Below are 17,448 nucleotides of genomic sequence, written 5' to 3' on the forward strand. Positions count from 1 at the left end.
TTATAATGCCATGGAGATGCCCCAACAAATGATCCATTTCTCTGTACTGGAAATTTGCCCAAGTAAAATTTACTCAAATTGAAGATAATTTGACTCTACTCAAACATGTGGTCCTTCTGTAAAAAGACTAAAAGCTTCTTTTTGGGTAGAGCCCTCCAAACTCAATATAGAACCAAATTTACTCAGTATAAGGCCAAGTTTACTCTTTTAGAGGAAAATACTTTTGGCTCTGGAAAAAATGCTCAGTAATTTTTCCTGTGTAGATGTAAGTAGTTAAAATAATAAATAAATAAATAAATAAATATAAAAAAAAACATTCTCACTGAAGCTGTGACTCTCATTGCAATTGAAAATCAGTCACAGTTATTGGAATATTATGATATTTTCTGCATATGCACAGGCCTATTCTACATTATATTCACCAGTGTTGACACAACTAGAGCTGCAGCTAAAAAAAAAAAGATAAAAATGTGAAACAGACATGTTGAAAAATGACAAACAACTTGTCTTTTATCCTAGAACCAGAAACAATAACCACCAAAAGTGTCAAAGTAAAAGGCTATATATAATATATCTATATAGAGGTAACAACAACAGTCTAAAAGTACATTTTCTGCCTTTTTGTCGTCTTCTCTTGTTGTTTGTGTTGATCCTGTGCGTCACAATAAGTGTCCGTGTGAAACACAACAGTGGAACCAATGTTTAACAGCAGCAAAAGCTTTGAGTCAATAAAACTGTAGTTTTAGGTTCATGTGTCCATATATTTCAGGGGTTTTGGGTTTTTTTTTTTTTGACAAAAATACTGGATAGAGGCTAATTTATCACCTGATTTAGATGCATTGTAATCTGAAGGTCTTAAAAAAGGAACATTTTTGCATTTTTAACATCATTTCAGACCATTTTTTTGTCTCGAAAAGTTTCCTAAACATTTAAAATCCTGCTGGAATCTACATAAAACCATCTACATCCATAAACCATGATGTTTAATGTGTAATTACAGGTAGTTTTGGTCGATGTGCAGCTAGACCAGGGGTGTCAATCTCATTTTAGTTCAGGGGCCGAATTCAGCCAAATCTGGTCTGCAGTGGGCCGGACCAGTACAATAATAACATAATTCTATATAAATAATGTCTACTCCAAACTTTCCTTACATGATGAAAATGTTTACATGTACAAACTGTCCTTTAAAACAATGTGGATAACATGAAAAAACAGAAATAAGTGCAATTTTAACAATATTCTGCCTCAGTTTATCATTTATACATACGGTGACCCAGAGGTGCAACAGCCCAAAAAATTATCCACTATAAGAAAAAAAAAGAGAACAGACCAAAAAATTATCCACTATAAGAAAAAAAAGAGAACAGACCAAAAAATTATCCACTAGCTGGTGGGTTACTTCCTTAGCATTAGCCACATTAGCTGAAGGCCTTAAAAATTTTCAGCCTATGCTTTTATTTTTTCTGGTGGCCTTAATTTTAAAGCAAGAGACCTTTCGGGTAAACAGCACCTCCTTAATTGAAAAGGTGGATGATGGGGTTTTTTTCTTATATGGATCATTTTTTGGGCTGTTCTCTTGTTTTTTCTTATAGTGAATAAGTTTTTGGGCTGTTGCACCTCTGAGCCACCGCAAAAATTGCATGAAGATGTTTACATTTACAAAGAGAAAAATGTAGAGTTGTTAGTATTTATAGGTTATTATGATAATATTTTCCTGGTCTGTATGTGGAACCGTAGCTAAAATTTCTGTGAATTTCTTCAGTGTAATTTTTGCATTTCACAAATTCATCCCAGGGGCCAGATTGGAACCTTTGGTGGGCCACATTTGGCCCCTGGACCTCATGTTTCTGTAGATATTCCATCTGTTGGTCACAGGCTGCAGACTAAGGCCAGATCCATGACCCATTCGGACCCATTCGGACCCACTCAGTCTGTATCTGATGTTTTTGGAGCTCACCCTGTGTCTGTCCCTTTTTTTTTTTTTAAACTCGTCCTGTCCTCCATCCTAACACCCTGTGTCTGTCTCTTTTTTTTTTTTAAACTCATCTTGTCCTCCATCCTAACACCCTGTGTCTGTCTCTTTTTTTTTTTTTTTAAACTCATCTTGTCCTCCATCCTAACCCCCTGTGTCTGTCTCTTTTTTTTTTTTTAACTCATCTTGTCCTCCATCCTAACACCCTGTGTCTGTCTCTTTTTTTTTTTTTTTTAAACTCATCTTGTCCTCCATCCTAACCCCTCTTTCTCTCTCTTGTCCAGAGGACAGTGGGGTGTCTCTGCTCCAGCTGATCGGGGATCCTCCTCCAGATGAGATCTCTCGGGTCTACGGTCCCGACAACAGCCCCGCCTACGTGTTCGGTCCCGACGCCAACACGGGTCAGCTGGCTCGCGCCCACCTGCCCAGCCCGTTCTACAGAGACTTCGCTCTGGTCTTCAACCTCAAACCCACGTCTGACCGGGCCGGCGTGGTCTTCTCGGTCACGGACGCCTCCCAGCAGATCATGTACGTGGGGGTGAAGCTGTCGGCCGTGCAGGGGGGAAACCAGAACGTCCTCCTGTACTACACCGAGCCTGACTCGCAGAGGTCGTACGAGGCCGCCAGGTTCCTGGTGCCCTCCCTGACAAACACCTGGACCCGCTTCGCCATCGCCGTCAAGGACGACAAGGTGATGTTCTACCTCAACTGTGACACCGACCCTCAGGTGACGCGCATCGAAAGGTCGCCGGACGAGATGGAGCTGGAGGCCGGAGCGGGGGTGTTCGTCGGGCAGGCGGGAGGGGCCGACCCGCACAAGTTCCTGGTGTGTATGACTTTACGTATTTAACCCTTTCATGCATAGTGTTCACTCCAGTGGACAGTTATTCTACAGCTGTTCTCTTGTATATTCATGGATTTTACTGTTTTAGTTTCACATCAGCTGACACAGAGGACACGTATGCATCATCCCATCCACTCCAGCTGATAACATTAATGTAACTTCACTGTTCTTGATAAACCTGATCTAACATGTTTGAGTGTAAATCAATTCCTTGTTATTGTTATTAGACTGTAATTAACTACAAAAAGTTTTTTTTTTTTCTTTTTGAATATTATCTCCGTGAAGTGAGTAATGACTAGTATTAGAGTATGTTAAAATGTGAGAAAACATCAGATTAGCTGCATTAAAATGTTTTTATTTCATAGTTTTCACACGGTATATCAGTAAGTATGTTTCTTTGCTTCAAAAATTAAACACATGGTGTCCAGATTAGTCTGCATTTTTGCAACTCCATAAAAAAAAAAAATTAAATCGCATAGTGTTTTTTATGCGTAAAGAGGAATAGTCACTCAAGAAAAAAATCTTGATTAAGGTCCACATAAGTCATGCCTGAAAGGGTTAAGGTCAACATGGACACTATTCATCTACAGAAATCACACTGAAGGATCAGATTTAGGGAGATTAAAGGAAGAGGGTCCAAGTGAAGACATGGTATATAATATTTAGAAATGTCTTCATAAAACTCCATCCAGTCCATCTTTATTTGTAAAGCACTTTAAAACAAGAAAGGCACTCGGAGAGCGCAGACCTCCACCAAGACAGATCTGTCGTTGTCACCCCCCCAATCACCACCAAAATTTAATCATTTCTTCCTTGTGCCAGTATCAACATTTCCTGAAAATTTCATGAAAATCCGTCCATAACTTTTTGAGTTATCTTGCTAACAATCAAACAAACAAACAAACAAGCAAACACACAAAGCAAAGTGATCACAATACCTTCTGGTGGAGGTAACAATAAACCACTACCAAATATAAACAACAGAATAAAGATAATACCTTCAAACGTGTCACATCTACATAAAGTCTGAAATATGTTTTAACCCTCAAAGACCCAAACAGCTGCTGGCAACCAAAAGCATCCACTAATCCCATCAACCCATGTCAATAACTGGTGTCAAATAGTTTGTCATCTTTTCATGGTCATCAGATATGAGCCATTTCAGCAGGACTGTTTGCTTTGTTTACAGAACATACTGTGCATTATGGTCATATTTCACACAGTATACACTTTAATCTGAATTAAGCCTGAAGCTTAGATGTAAACATCACATCCTGAAAATAGAAAATAGGTCCACCTGAGGCCAACGCAGACTCAGCTTCAGACTGTGACGTGGAAGACCGGGGTTCAGTTCCCGATCAGAACAGCAGTTTGTTCTGTAGAGGGCGCCGGTAGGTAAACGCACCATTGCCCATGTGGACGTTCAGAGGCTCCGTAGTTACCATGGAAACACTGTCATCTTCTCCAACATTGATTCACCAGTAAAACCCATGGAGTTGGATCAATGCCAGTGGATGGACACACTGGGTTTATGATCAGATAATGACAGACTGGACTGAAAAAGACACTGTTTGTCACTATTCAGTTTGATCTGTTGTTTATGTTATAATTATTCACTTTACTTTGAGATTTAATGAACATTTAAATGATCAGTAAATTAAATGGAGGAAAACACCTGATTTTCACTGAAAAATGCAAAATACAGAGGATGAAATCATAACAAATGGCGTTAAATCACTTGAGAAAGGTGAAGTGGAGAGAAAAAATTATTTAGGAGCTGCCTCAGAAGTGTCACTGGGTCTGTATGAGTTAAAATAAGTTTGGATCAGTGAATTAAACTATGAGCTAATTAACTGTCACAAGCTAAAGTATGATGGTCAGATCATAAACACATGAACTACAGTCATGTGTCCACATCTGAACTATTAGGAGTGACTGAAGTATGCAGGGTAAAAAAAGGATTAAAAAAAAAAAAAAAAACACGGTGCAAAAATGAGCTTTTGCACAAAAAAAGATGAAAAAAATCCACCCAGCGCTGTGTCCACGCTGTCATTTTGAAGAAGTCCAGTGTAATGTTTGGGTCTCCACAGTCAGACATGTGAAACACCGGCTGAATAACTCATGTGATTTAATTGCTCAAATTGGCCTGGGACAAAACCATAACATAAACGTCTACGGCACCTCCCATCACCCCGAGAAATGTCTGCAAATAATTGGAGGGCCTCCCAGTTTGGATGTAAACGGTCTTATGACTGTTGGAAACCTGCAGGCTGATGTCTACGGCTGTTAAGGAGACCTGTTCACCTGAGGCTGGACCACATGTCCTGTTCACCTGAGGCTGGAACACATGTCCTGTTCACCTGAGGCTGGAACACATGTCCTGTTCACCTGAGGCTGGACCACATGTCCTGTTCACCTGAGGCTGGAACACATGTCCTGTTCACCTGAGGGTGGACCACATGTCCTGTTCACCTGAGGCTGGACCACATGTCCTGTTCACCTGAGGCTGGACCACATTCACACAGCAGACGCAGATTTTAAGGACGACACATCAGGAACACAGAAGAAAATAAAAACACCTGTCACCACCAGAATAAAGTCATAAAATAATAAAATAATTAGGGATGTAACGATATGAACATTTCATATCATGGTTACTGTGACCAAAATTATCATGGTTATCATTATTATCATGGTATTATTGAAATTATGCTCAAAATGTTCAAAAAGTACTAATACACACACTGAAATAATTTAACCAAATTGTGTTTAAAAATAAATACAGATCTGTCTTGGCGGAGGTCTGCGCTCTCTGAGTGCTTTTCTTGTTTGTTTGTTTGTTTGTTTGTTTGTTTGTTCTCATCTTTAGTGTAAAACTCTTCCCCCCATCTTTCCCAGATCTTCCCCACAGATAGGCCTAGGCCCTGGGACCAACCCAGTCCATTTTGGTCCCAGTAGGCTGAAGTTCAAGGTCACAGCAAGGTCACAACATCTACAGTTTTCCATCTGTCATCATTGAGACATTTTCCAAAATTCATCCAAAATTCAAAACGACTCTGATTCTCCTCCAGTTGGATCCACCTGTAGCTTAGAACAATCTCTTGTATCTGGAACTAAATTGTCCACATCCACTGTGGAATGTGGACTCTGTGGACATTTACACTGAACGTTGAAAATCCCATATACCACACATTTATCATTTACATATGTTTCTGTCTGGTTTATATATGTTTCTATGTGGTTACCTCCACCAAGGAGGTTACGGTTTTGCCAGGGTTTGTTTGTTTGTTTGTTTGTTTGTTTGTTTGTTTGTTTGTTTGTTTGTTAGCAAGATAACTCAAAAAGTTATGAATGGATTTTCATGAAATTTTCAGTAAATGTTGATACTGGCACAAGGAACAAATGATTACATTTTGGTGGTGATCGGGGGGGGGGGGGGGGGGGGGTCAGATCTGTCTTGGTGGAGGTCTGCGTTGTTCGAGTGCTTTTCTAGTTTCTTTTTTTCCCACATAAACACATGTGAGGTCTGTCAAACACATGCATTCTAAACTCCTTACAGGCCTACAGTCATCCAGTCCTGGCTCTCAGAGGCCATGTGCTGTTTGTAGACCCTTACATGACCCTAGGCCCCCCAGGTCTTGTGAATTCAATTCTCCAAATGAAATTAAAGCTTCTATTGCATCTAAATATTTACATAGTTTGTATTTTTGAAAAGGACATTCCATTCTCAGATTGTATTTGTTTAATGGACGTCTCATTTTCGTTCTATCCGTCACTGACTGAACCAGAACTAGTGACGTTAACTGTAGAGATCTGAAGTAATCTGGTAGAGAAACAAGATCAGAGCACACAGTTGTAACCCTTTCATGCACAGTGGTCACTCCAGTGGTCAGCTGTTCAAGGCTGTTCTCTTGTATATTCATGGATTTGGTTGTTTCAGTTCCATATCAGCCGACACAGTGGATGCTTTTACATCGTGCCATACACTGACATTCATAGCATTAGTGTAACTTTGCTGTTCTAGATAAACCGGCTCTGCAGTAACATGTTTGGGTGCAAAAACATTGCTAATTGTTATTACATTGTAATTAACCCTTTCCTGCATGACGTATAAGAACCTTAGTCAAAATTTTTCTTGAGTGTTTTTATTCCTCCTTGGGCATGAAAAAAAAACAATGCAATCAATTTTTTTTTTTTTTCCATTGAGTTACAAAAATGTCTGTGCATTACATTTTTGAAGTAAAGCAATGTGTTTAAATCCCAATGTCAGAAAGTGATACAAAAACAATGAAATAAAAACATTTTTAATGCTGCTAATCTGACGGTTTCTCACATTTTAACATCTTCTAATGTTAGTTATTACTCACTTCATGGAGATAATATGCAAAAAAAAAAAAAAGTCTAACAATTAACAACTGTTTCTCACTTAAACATGTTAGTGCAGATCAGGTTTATCTAGAACAGCACAGTTACAGTTATGGTCTGAATGTACGTGTATGTGATGATGCATAAGCGTCCACTGTGTTGGCTGAGATGGAACTAAAACAACAGGTGTTTGGAAGCACTGACGTGGAATTATTTTTATCAGTGGAGTACTTCAGTCTGAAATATCACTTAATGATCACTTGATGCTTGCAAACCCCCCCTCGCATATAACTATGTGATTAATCATGATTAATCACAGAAATCGACGCAATTAATTGCAATTAAGAATTTCAATTGTTGCCCAGCACTAATTTTATTCCATAGTTTTCTCACAGCATATCAGTAAATACATGTTTTTGTGCTTCTAAAATTAAACCCATGGTGTCCACACTGTAAAAACAATAACTACTAACTGTTGATTTCATTAAAGTTTTCAAATCAAACTGACTCAGAAATAAAGCTTTCCATTTACAACCTACAAAAACTTGTCTGCCCAGCAAAGTTCTCTCATAGTTGTCCTAACGAAGGTTTTCTAAACAGCACAAATCAGATGTTCAACTTCTGATTAGATTTTTTGAGTGAAGTTGGGAAACCCCGTAGATGACTGACATGTGCATGCACACATGGTCTGAACAGGTCTGAACCAGACCAGGGGTCAGCAGACCTGGTCCTGCAGAGCCACTGTCCTGCATGTTTCAGATGGATCCTTCTTCCAACACACCTGATTCAAATGATAATCCTGTCATCAAGCTCTGCAGAGGCCTGATAATGACTGTCAGGTGGAAGAGGGAAGCATGTTTTTTACAGTGTGAAACTGAAACTGGACCAGTCTGAGAAGGAGAGTTCTGGACACAAAGAAATAAGAGTTCAGATCACATTCGGTTGTGCTTTGTTTTATTCAATGTCTATTTATTGAGCATTTTTCAAATATAATTACAGCAACATATATTTTCCTTTATTTATATATAGGTACATTTTCAACTCACTGGAGTAAGAATTGTACACTGTAAAAAAAAAAAATCCTGTTGTTTTTACAGAAAAAAAACTGGCAGCTGTGGTTTCCAGAACAATCCTGTAAAAAACACATCCAACTGTAAACATATTTATGGAGTAACATGTAGATTGAACAGTTTAAACGTGTAGATTGAACAGTTTAAACGTGTAGATTTAACATTTTAAACGTGTAGATTGAACAGTTTAAACGTGTAGATTTAACATTTTAAACGTGTAGATTTAACATTTTAAACGTGTAGATTGAACAGTTTAAACGTGTAGATTTAACATTTTAAACGTGTAGATTTAACATTTTAAACATGTAGATTTAACAGTTTAAACATGTAGATTTAACATTTTAAACATGTAGATTGAACAGTTTAAACATGTAGATTGAACAGTTTAAACGTGTAGATTGAACAGTTTAAACGTGTAGATTTAACATTTTAAACATGTAGATTTAACAGTTTAAACGTGTAGATTTAACAGTTTAAACGTGTAGATTTAACAGTTTAAACATGTAGATTTAACAGTTTAAACATGTAGATTTAACAGTTTAAACCTGTAGATTGAACAGTTTAAACATGTAGATTTAACATTTTAAACATGTAGATTGAACAGTTTAAACATGTAGATTTAACATTTTAAACATGTAGATTGAACAGTTTAAACATGTAGATTGAACAGTTTAAACGTGTAGATTTAACAGTTTAAACGTGTAGATTTAACATTTTAAACGTGTAGATTGAACAGTTTAAACGTGTAGATTTAACATTTTAAACACGTAGATTGAACAGTTTAAACACGTAGGTTTAACATTTTAAACGTGTAGATTTAACATTTTAAACATGTAGATTTAACAGTTTAAACATGTAGATTTAACAGTTTAAACATGTAGATTTAACAGTTTAAACATGTAGATTTAACATTTTAAACATGTAGATTTAACAGTTTAAACATGTAGATTTAACATTTTAAACATGTTGATGTAACATTTTAAACATGTAGATGTAACATTTTAAACATGTAGATTGAACAGTTTAAACATGTAGATTGAACAGTTTAAACATGTAGATTTAACATTTGAAACATGTAGATTTAACAGTTTAAACATGTAGATTTAACAGTTTAAACATGTAGATTTAACATTTTAAACATGTAGATTGAACAGTTTAAACATGTAGATTTAACATTTTAAACACGTAGATTTAACAGTTTAAACACGTAGATTTAACAGTTTAAACACGTAGATTTAACAGTTTAAACACGTAGATTTAACATTTTAAACACGTAGATTTAACAGTTTAAACATGTAGATTTAACATTTTAAACACGTAGAGTTAACATTTTAAACATGTAGATTGAACATTTTAAACATGTAGATTGAACATTTTAAACATGTAGATTGAACAGTTTAAACATGTAGATTGAACATTTTAAACATGTAGATTGAACAGTTTAAACATGTAGATTTAACAGTTTAAACACGTAGAGTTAACATTTTAAACATGTAGATTTAACATTTTAAACATGTAGATTTAACATTTTAAACATGTAGATTGAACAGTTTAAACATGTAGATTTAACATTTTAAACATGTAGATTTAACAGTTTAAACGTGTAGATTTAACAGTTTAAACATGTAGATTGAACATTTTAAACATGTAGATTTAACAGTTTAAACATGTAGATTGAACAGTTTAAACATGTAGATTGAACAGTTTAAACATGTAGATTGAACAGTTTAAACGTGTAGATTTAACATTTTAAACGTGTAGATTTAACATTTTAAACATGTAGATTTAACAGTTTAAACCTGTAGATTTAACATTTTAAACACGTAGATTTAACAGTTTAAACACGTAGAGTTAACATTTTAAACATGTAGATTGAACAGTTTAAACATGTAGATTGAACAGTTTAAACATGTAGATTGAACATTTTAAACACGTAGATTTAACAGTTTAAACACGTAGAGTTAACATTTTAAACACGTAGAGTTAACATTTTAAACATGTAGATTGAACATTTTAAACATGTAGATTGAACAGTTTAAACATGTAGATTGAACAGTTTAAACATGTAGATTGAACAGTTTAAACACGTAGATTTAACAGTTTAAACACGTAAATTTAACATTTTAAACACGTAGATTTAACAGTTTAAACATGTAGATTTAACATTTTAAACACGTAAAGTTAACATTTTAAACATGTAGATTGAACATTTTAAACACGTAGATTTAACAGTTTAAACACGTAGATTTAACATTTTAAACACGTAGAGTTAACATTTTAAACATGTAGATTGAACAGTTTAAACACGTAGAGTTAACATTTTAAACATGTAGATTGAACAGTTTAAACATGTAGATTGAACAGTTTAAACATGTAGATTGAACAGTTTAAACATGTAGATTGAACAGTTTAAACATGTAGATTGAACATTTTAAACATGTAGATTGAACAGTTTAAACATGTAGATTGAACAGTTTAAACATGTAGATTGAACAGTTTAAACATGTAGATTTAACAGTTTAAACATGTAGATTTAACAGTTTAAACGTGTAGATTTAACATTTTAAACACGTAGAGTTAACATTTTAAACATGTAGATTTAACATTTTAAACATGTAGATTGAACATTTTAAACATGTAGATTTAACAGTTTAAACATGTAGATTGAACAGTTTAAACATGTAGATTGAACAGTTTAAACACGTAGATTTAACAGTTTAAACATGTAGATTTAACATTTTAAACATGTAGATTTAACATTTTAAACATGTAGATTGAACAGTTTAAACATGTAGATTGAACAGTTTAAACATGTAGATTGAACATTTTAAACATGTAGATTGAACAGTTTAAACACGTAGATTTAACAGTTTAAACACGTAGATTTAACAGTTTAAACACGTAGATTTAACATTTTAAACACGTAGAGTTAACATTTTAAACATGTAGATTGAACATTTTAAACATGTAGATTGAACATTTTAAACACGTAGATTTAACAGTTTAAACACGTAGATTGAACATTTTAAACACGTAGATTTAACAGTTTAAACACGTAGATTTAACATTTTAAACATGTAGATTTAACATTTTAAACATGTAGATTGAACAGTTTAAACATGTAGATTGAACATTTTAAACATGTAGATTGAACATTTTAAACACGTAGATTTAACAGTTTAAACACGTAGAGTTAACATTTTAAACATGTAGATTGAACAGTTTAAACATGTAGATTGAACAGTTTAAACCTGTAGATTTAACAGTTTAAACATGTAGATTGAACAGTTTAAACATGTAGATTGAACAGTTTAAACACGTAGATTTAACAGTTTAAACGTGTAGATTTAACAGTTTAAACGTGTAGATTTAACATTTTAAACACGTAGAGTTAACATTTTAAACATGTAGATTGAACATTTTAAACATGTAGATTGAACAGTTTAAACATGTAGATTGAACAGTTTAAACACGTAGATTTAACAGTTTAAACACGTAGATTTAACATTTTAAACACGTAGAGTTAACATTTTAAACATGTAGATTGAACATTTTAAACACGTAGATTTAACAGTTTAAACACGTAGATTTAACATTTTAAACACGTAGAGTTAACATTTTAAACATGTAGATTGAACAGTTTAAACACGTAGAGTTAACATTTTAAACATGTAGATTGAACAGTTTAAACATGTAGATTGAACAGTTTAAACATGTAGATTGAACATTTTAAACATGTAGATTGAACAGTTTAAACATGTAGATTGAACAGTTTAAACATGTCGATTGAACAGTTTAAACATGTAGATTTAACATTTTAAACACGTAGAGTTAACATTTTAAACATGTAGATTTAACATTTTAAACATGTAGATTGAACATTTTAAACATGTAGATTTAACAGTTTAAACATGTAGATTGAACAGTTTAAACATGTAGATTTAACAGTTTAAACATGTAGATTTAACATTTTAAACATGTAGATTTAACAGTTTAAACATGTAGATTTAACAGTTTAAACATGTAGATTGAACAGTTTAAACACGTAGATTTAACAGTTTAAACATGTAGATTTAACATTTTAAACATGTAGATTGAACAGTTTAAACATGTAGATTGAACAGTTTAAACATGTAGATTGAACATTTTAAACATGTAGATTGAACAGTTTAAACACGTAGATTTAACAGTTTAAACATGTAGATTGAACAGTTTAAACATGTAGATTGAACAGTTTAAACATGTAGATTTAACAGTTTAAACATGTAGATTTAACATTTTAAACATGTAGATTTAACAGTTTAAACATGTAGATTTAACAGTTTAAACATGTAGATTGAACAGTTTAAACACGTAGATTTAACAGTTTAAACATGTAGATTTAACATTTTAAACATGTAGATTGAACAGTTTAAACCTGTAGATTGAACAGTTTAAACATGTAGATTGAACATTTTAAACATGTAGATTGAACAGTTTAAACACGTAGATTTAACAGTTTAAACACGTAGATTTAACAGTTTAAACACGTAGATTTAACATTTTAAACACGTAGAGTTAACATTTTAAACATGTAGATTGAACATTTTAAACATGTAGATTGAACATTTTAAACATGTAGATTTAACAGTTTAAACACGTAGATTGAACATTTTAAACACGTAGATTTAACAGTTTAAACACGTAGATTTAACATTTTAAACATGTAGATTTAACATTTTAAACATGTAGATTGAACATTTTAAACATGTAGACTGAACAGTTTAAACATGTAGATTTAACAGTTTAAACATGTAGATTGAACAGTTTAAACATGTAGATTTAACAGTTTAAACATGTAGATTGAACAGTTTAAACATGTAGATGTAACAGTTTAAACATGTAGATTTAACAGTGGATTTAAATGGTAAATGTTCTGCACTTCTTTAGCTCATTTTCTCCTCCTTCATGGTGTCCACAGCTCTTTCCAAATCCACCAGGTCCAACTGGGACCAGTTTAGGGTTCAGTGTCTTCCATGGACACTTGGACATATGGACAGTCAGAGCCAGGATTGGAACCACCAACCCTTTGGTTATTGGACGAGCCGCTCTACCAACTCTACCAACCCATTCATTTACTAATTTAAAATGTTACATTGTAAATATTTACTTTTTTATAACTTTTTTATATATATCTAAAAAAAAAAAAAAAAAAAAAAAAAGCAAGTACACCGTTATTTCAACATTATGGTCTTTGCAATTTAAACGGCACCACATTGTTTTTCAATTTACAGTTTTATTTTCTAAAAACAATAGAAACACATCATTTCTTCATACAAATCTACTTTTGTTCACATACTCTTCCTGTAAAAACTACAGCTATATTTGATTCAATCGTTAACACAAAAATCTTTTCAAATAAATAACTTTCCATTGTATTGTCACCTACAGTTTTTTTATGTTGCTATTTGACAACTTTTTGGTGTTAATTCTACAGTCACTTTTTACAGTGTGTGATTATTGAACAAGAATATCTGCATTTGGTGAAGGCAGAAATACACGGCATTGAAACCAGAATGTCGTCGGTAGCCTTCCAGGATTCTCCTAATTCGGTGAACAAGAAGATCCAAGTTGGCAGAACTCTGGTCAGAACTTGTAAACCTCAGTTCAGTCAACAGTAAGCCAAAGCTGAGAAAACTCCAAAATCTCTTGCATCACGTTGCCTTGATATTTTTTTTTATGTTTTCTCAACTTTTTCTTTTGTACAGTGCAGCTGAGAGGACATTTTTGGAACTCCATGAAAAACAGGTTCATAAAAAATCCATTGCATTTTTTTTTTCATGCCTAAAGAGGAATAAAAACACTCAGGAAAAAAACAATGTTGATTAAGATTCTCATAATTCAAGCATGAAAGGGTTAACAGTGTACAGTACAAATCATTCTCAAACATATCTGTTAAACTGTTTTTTTTTTCTTAAATTAGTCGGTAAAGTGAACTTCAAACAGTCTGTGTTCTAATGGTGTGTGATGGACGGGCAGATAGCGCTGTGTCTGTGTGGGAGGACGCTTCGTTCTCAGATAACGCACTCGCTAAAACTGGAGACATCAATGGACCCTCAGAGTTTTAGAGACGGGGGGGGGGGGGGGGGTTCCCTGGAAAATTTGGATCAAATCCCAGCATCCTCAAAGATAAAGACAGTTCATTCAGTGTTGTGTGTTTAACATTGTGTGAGATGTGATCATTCCTTTTTTTTTTTTTTTTTCTACCAGGGGGTCATCGGTGAGCTGAGGGTGGTGGGAGACCCCCACGCTGCTGAGAGACACTGTGAGGAGGAGGGGGACGACTCCGACATGGTGAGTGTGTCAGGACGTCTGAAGTGTGTGAAGAAGAGGCATTCGACCATGAGTGGAATCTAAAAAAAAAAAGACAATCCAGCTTTATTTATAAAGCACTTTAAACCACAGGTGTCAAACATGCGGCCCGGGGGCCAAATCCGGCCCGCCAAAGGGTCCAGTCCGACCCGTGGGATGAATCTGTGAAATGCAAACATTACACTGAAGATATTAACAGTCAGTCCTTTTACTTTAGGGCCCATATAAAGCCCTCAGTCAAATACTACCTTAAAAATCTACAAATAATGACAATTCCAAAATTTTCCCTCTGTTTTAGTGTAAAAAAAAAAAAAGTGAAATTACATGAAAATGTGTAAATTTAAAAACTAGCCATTCACAAAAAATATGTAAAACTAAAGATTTCCTGAGAGAAGTAGGTGTGATTTTGCTAATATTTTGCCAGTTGCTAAAATATTTTGTGTATTTGCAGATCCATTGTGATCATTAAAGGTCCCGTATTATGCTATTTTTCAGTCACGTCATATAGGTCTCAGAAGCCCAAAAACATAGTATTTAAGTTTGTTCGCCGCAAAATCATCCTTTTTTCGGAGTTTCAGCGGTCGAAAAAGTCCCTCTCCCCAGCCCTCCTCAGAACAGGCTGTTTCTGGGCCTGCTTCCGGGTATGCAAATGAACGCATCTGTCCACGCCCACTCCCCCTCCCCTGTCTGGGAGAGGACGCGGCTTCCGCTAGCGGTACTACGCGCTAATGTTGAGTGTGAAGCCATGGCTCTCTCGTCTACAATACACATGTCTCAGACAGAACGTCTTTCCAAACACTGGCTTTCTTTGCCTTGAAGCGTGATTGAGCCCCGACAGAAAACGGCGGTGTTGTGTCGGGTTCGTGGACCTGACGAGGAAAGACGCCTGCCGCCACTAATGCAGGCAGCTGCTAACAAGCCTGATGCTAACTGTACTGATGCCAACCACAAAAGGCCCGTGTTCACAGTAGTTCTGTTGAATGTCTCTTCATATTATCAGCTCTTGCATGTTAACGGGGACGCAAACGTTAGCAGCAGTAACCGAGCTATGTTAGCTGCCATGCTAACGTTAGACGTACACATCAACACCCACCAGCTTATCCGTAATGTAGGGTTATGCAGTAAAGAGACAAAAAAATGAGAAGAACTTACATCTCCCACACTTGGACTTGGGTCACGAAGCGTTGGTACTGCGTCCTTCTTGATTCGGAGTCTTTGTGCTAAGCCGCAGCTGTATGGGCCCATGTTAAAAAACAGTCGTCCGTGAAATGCCGGGCACACACATACAAGCGTTTGGGAATGTTGTTTGGTCCATGACCTTCAAAGATAGAATCCAGCCACTTTTTACGGAGAGGCTCGGAAGTGGGGAGCAAAAATAAACTATGGTGTTGGTGTGTGCAGCCAACAACACCACAACTTGCGTGTCTCGCCTTCGCCATGTTTGTTGTCCAAGAGGTAATTTGCCAGGGCGGGGCTCGCTTTGCCAGGGTGGGGGCACAGTCAGGGGGAGGAGTTAAATCCATTTATGTCGTCATAAGCGGACCCAACTCAAACTCGGCCGTTTGAGCATTTTCACAAACTGTGGTGTAGCAAGGCAGGAGGAAACAGACAGTTTTCAAATTCCAACCTCATAATGAGGAACTGCAACACACACTACTGTAAGAAAACTGTTACAAAGTCAGATTTACATAATACGGGACCTTTAAGTTGTAATGCAGAGACATAATAGAGTTAAAATTGCACTTATTTTTCTTGATAAATTTCAATTTTTCATGGTTGTTCATGTTATTCACATTTTTAAAAGGACAGTTTATAGATGTAAATGTTTCCATAATGTAAGTTTCCTTTTTTCACTATAAAACACATTGAAATGTTTGGAGTTGTCATTATTTATATTATTCTGTTTTTAATTCACTGGTTCGGCCCACTGCACATCATATTGGGAAGATATGACCCCTGAACTAAAGTGAGTTGGACAGGCCTGATTTAAAACAACTGCAGTGGACCAAAGTGCTGTCCAGAAGAATAATTAAAACCAAAATAGAACAATGAAATACAGAATAGATTTAAAGACATAGAAACTGTACAAAAAAGAAAACAGTGCTATACAGAAGAATAAATAAAACCCAAATAAAAGAATAAAATACAGAATAGATAAAAAAAAAACATACAAAGCCATACAATTTAAAACAGCAAAATAAATAAGTAAATAAATAGATAAATAAGAACAATAAACTACTACCAAATAGGGATGGAATGATTACCGGTATAACGATAAACGGCAGTAAAATCACAGACGGTTAGTATTACCGTTTAAATTCTAATTCTTATGATAACCGTGTTTGATTACTGCACTTTTTGGGGAAAAAACCCTCTGTAAAGATCTGCTTTTATGTCAAATATTTGAGCATAGTTTGAATTTATTTTACCCTGAAAACATGTTTGGTTTTTTTGGCAACTTTGAAACCTTCTTCATTTTGATAAAATACAATGTGTCAGTCTGCTCATGCTGGGGCCTTCAATGTTTTTTAGTCAGACATGTCATGACTTCAGAGTGCTTTGCACTACAAAAGGTCAAGGTCCAATTAGAGGTCAAAGGTCACCCAAATGGTCCAAATACATATTTGATGGAATGAAGCTGCTAATGTGGGTTCTTCCAAATGTTGGGCTCAGGTTCTCTCCTCAGAACACATCTACTGACCACAAACAACTGACATTCAATCAGACACATTCAACACAACTGTTTCCTCATGTATTCTGCACAGACATGAAAACAGAACAGACGGTAGTTTCACATGACTGACATTTACATGTATGTGTCCTGTTGGTGCAGTGGATAGACCTGG

The 17,448-nt window shown here is 35.2% G+C and overlaps 1 protein-coding gene across 1 annotated transcript in view; it reads left to right on the forward strand.

Moving 5' to 3' along the window:
* LOC115412084 (collagen alpha-1(XVIII) chain-like) overlaps window positions 1–17,448 on the forward strand; it is a 201,760-nt gene that overhangs the window by 137,665 nt on the left and 46,647 nt on the right. Inside the window, exons 3-4 of the mRNA XM_030124377.1 lie at window positions 2,257–2,798; window positions 14,501–14,584. Coding sequence (XP_029980237.1) covers window positions 2,257–2,798; window positions 14,501–14,584 — 626 coding nt within the window. The remainder of the gene's footprint in view (window positions 1–2,256; window positions 2,799–14,500; window positions 14,585–17,448) is intronic.

Source organism: Sphaeramia orbicularis, chromosome 21 (assembly GCF_902148855.1).
Source record: "Sphaeramia orbicularis chromosome 21, fSphaOr1.1, whole genome shotgun sequence".
In the NCBI taxonomy this organism is placed as follows: Eukaryota; Metazoa; Chordata; class Actinopteri; order Kurtiformes; family Apogonidae; genus Sphaeramia; species Sphaeramia orbicularis.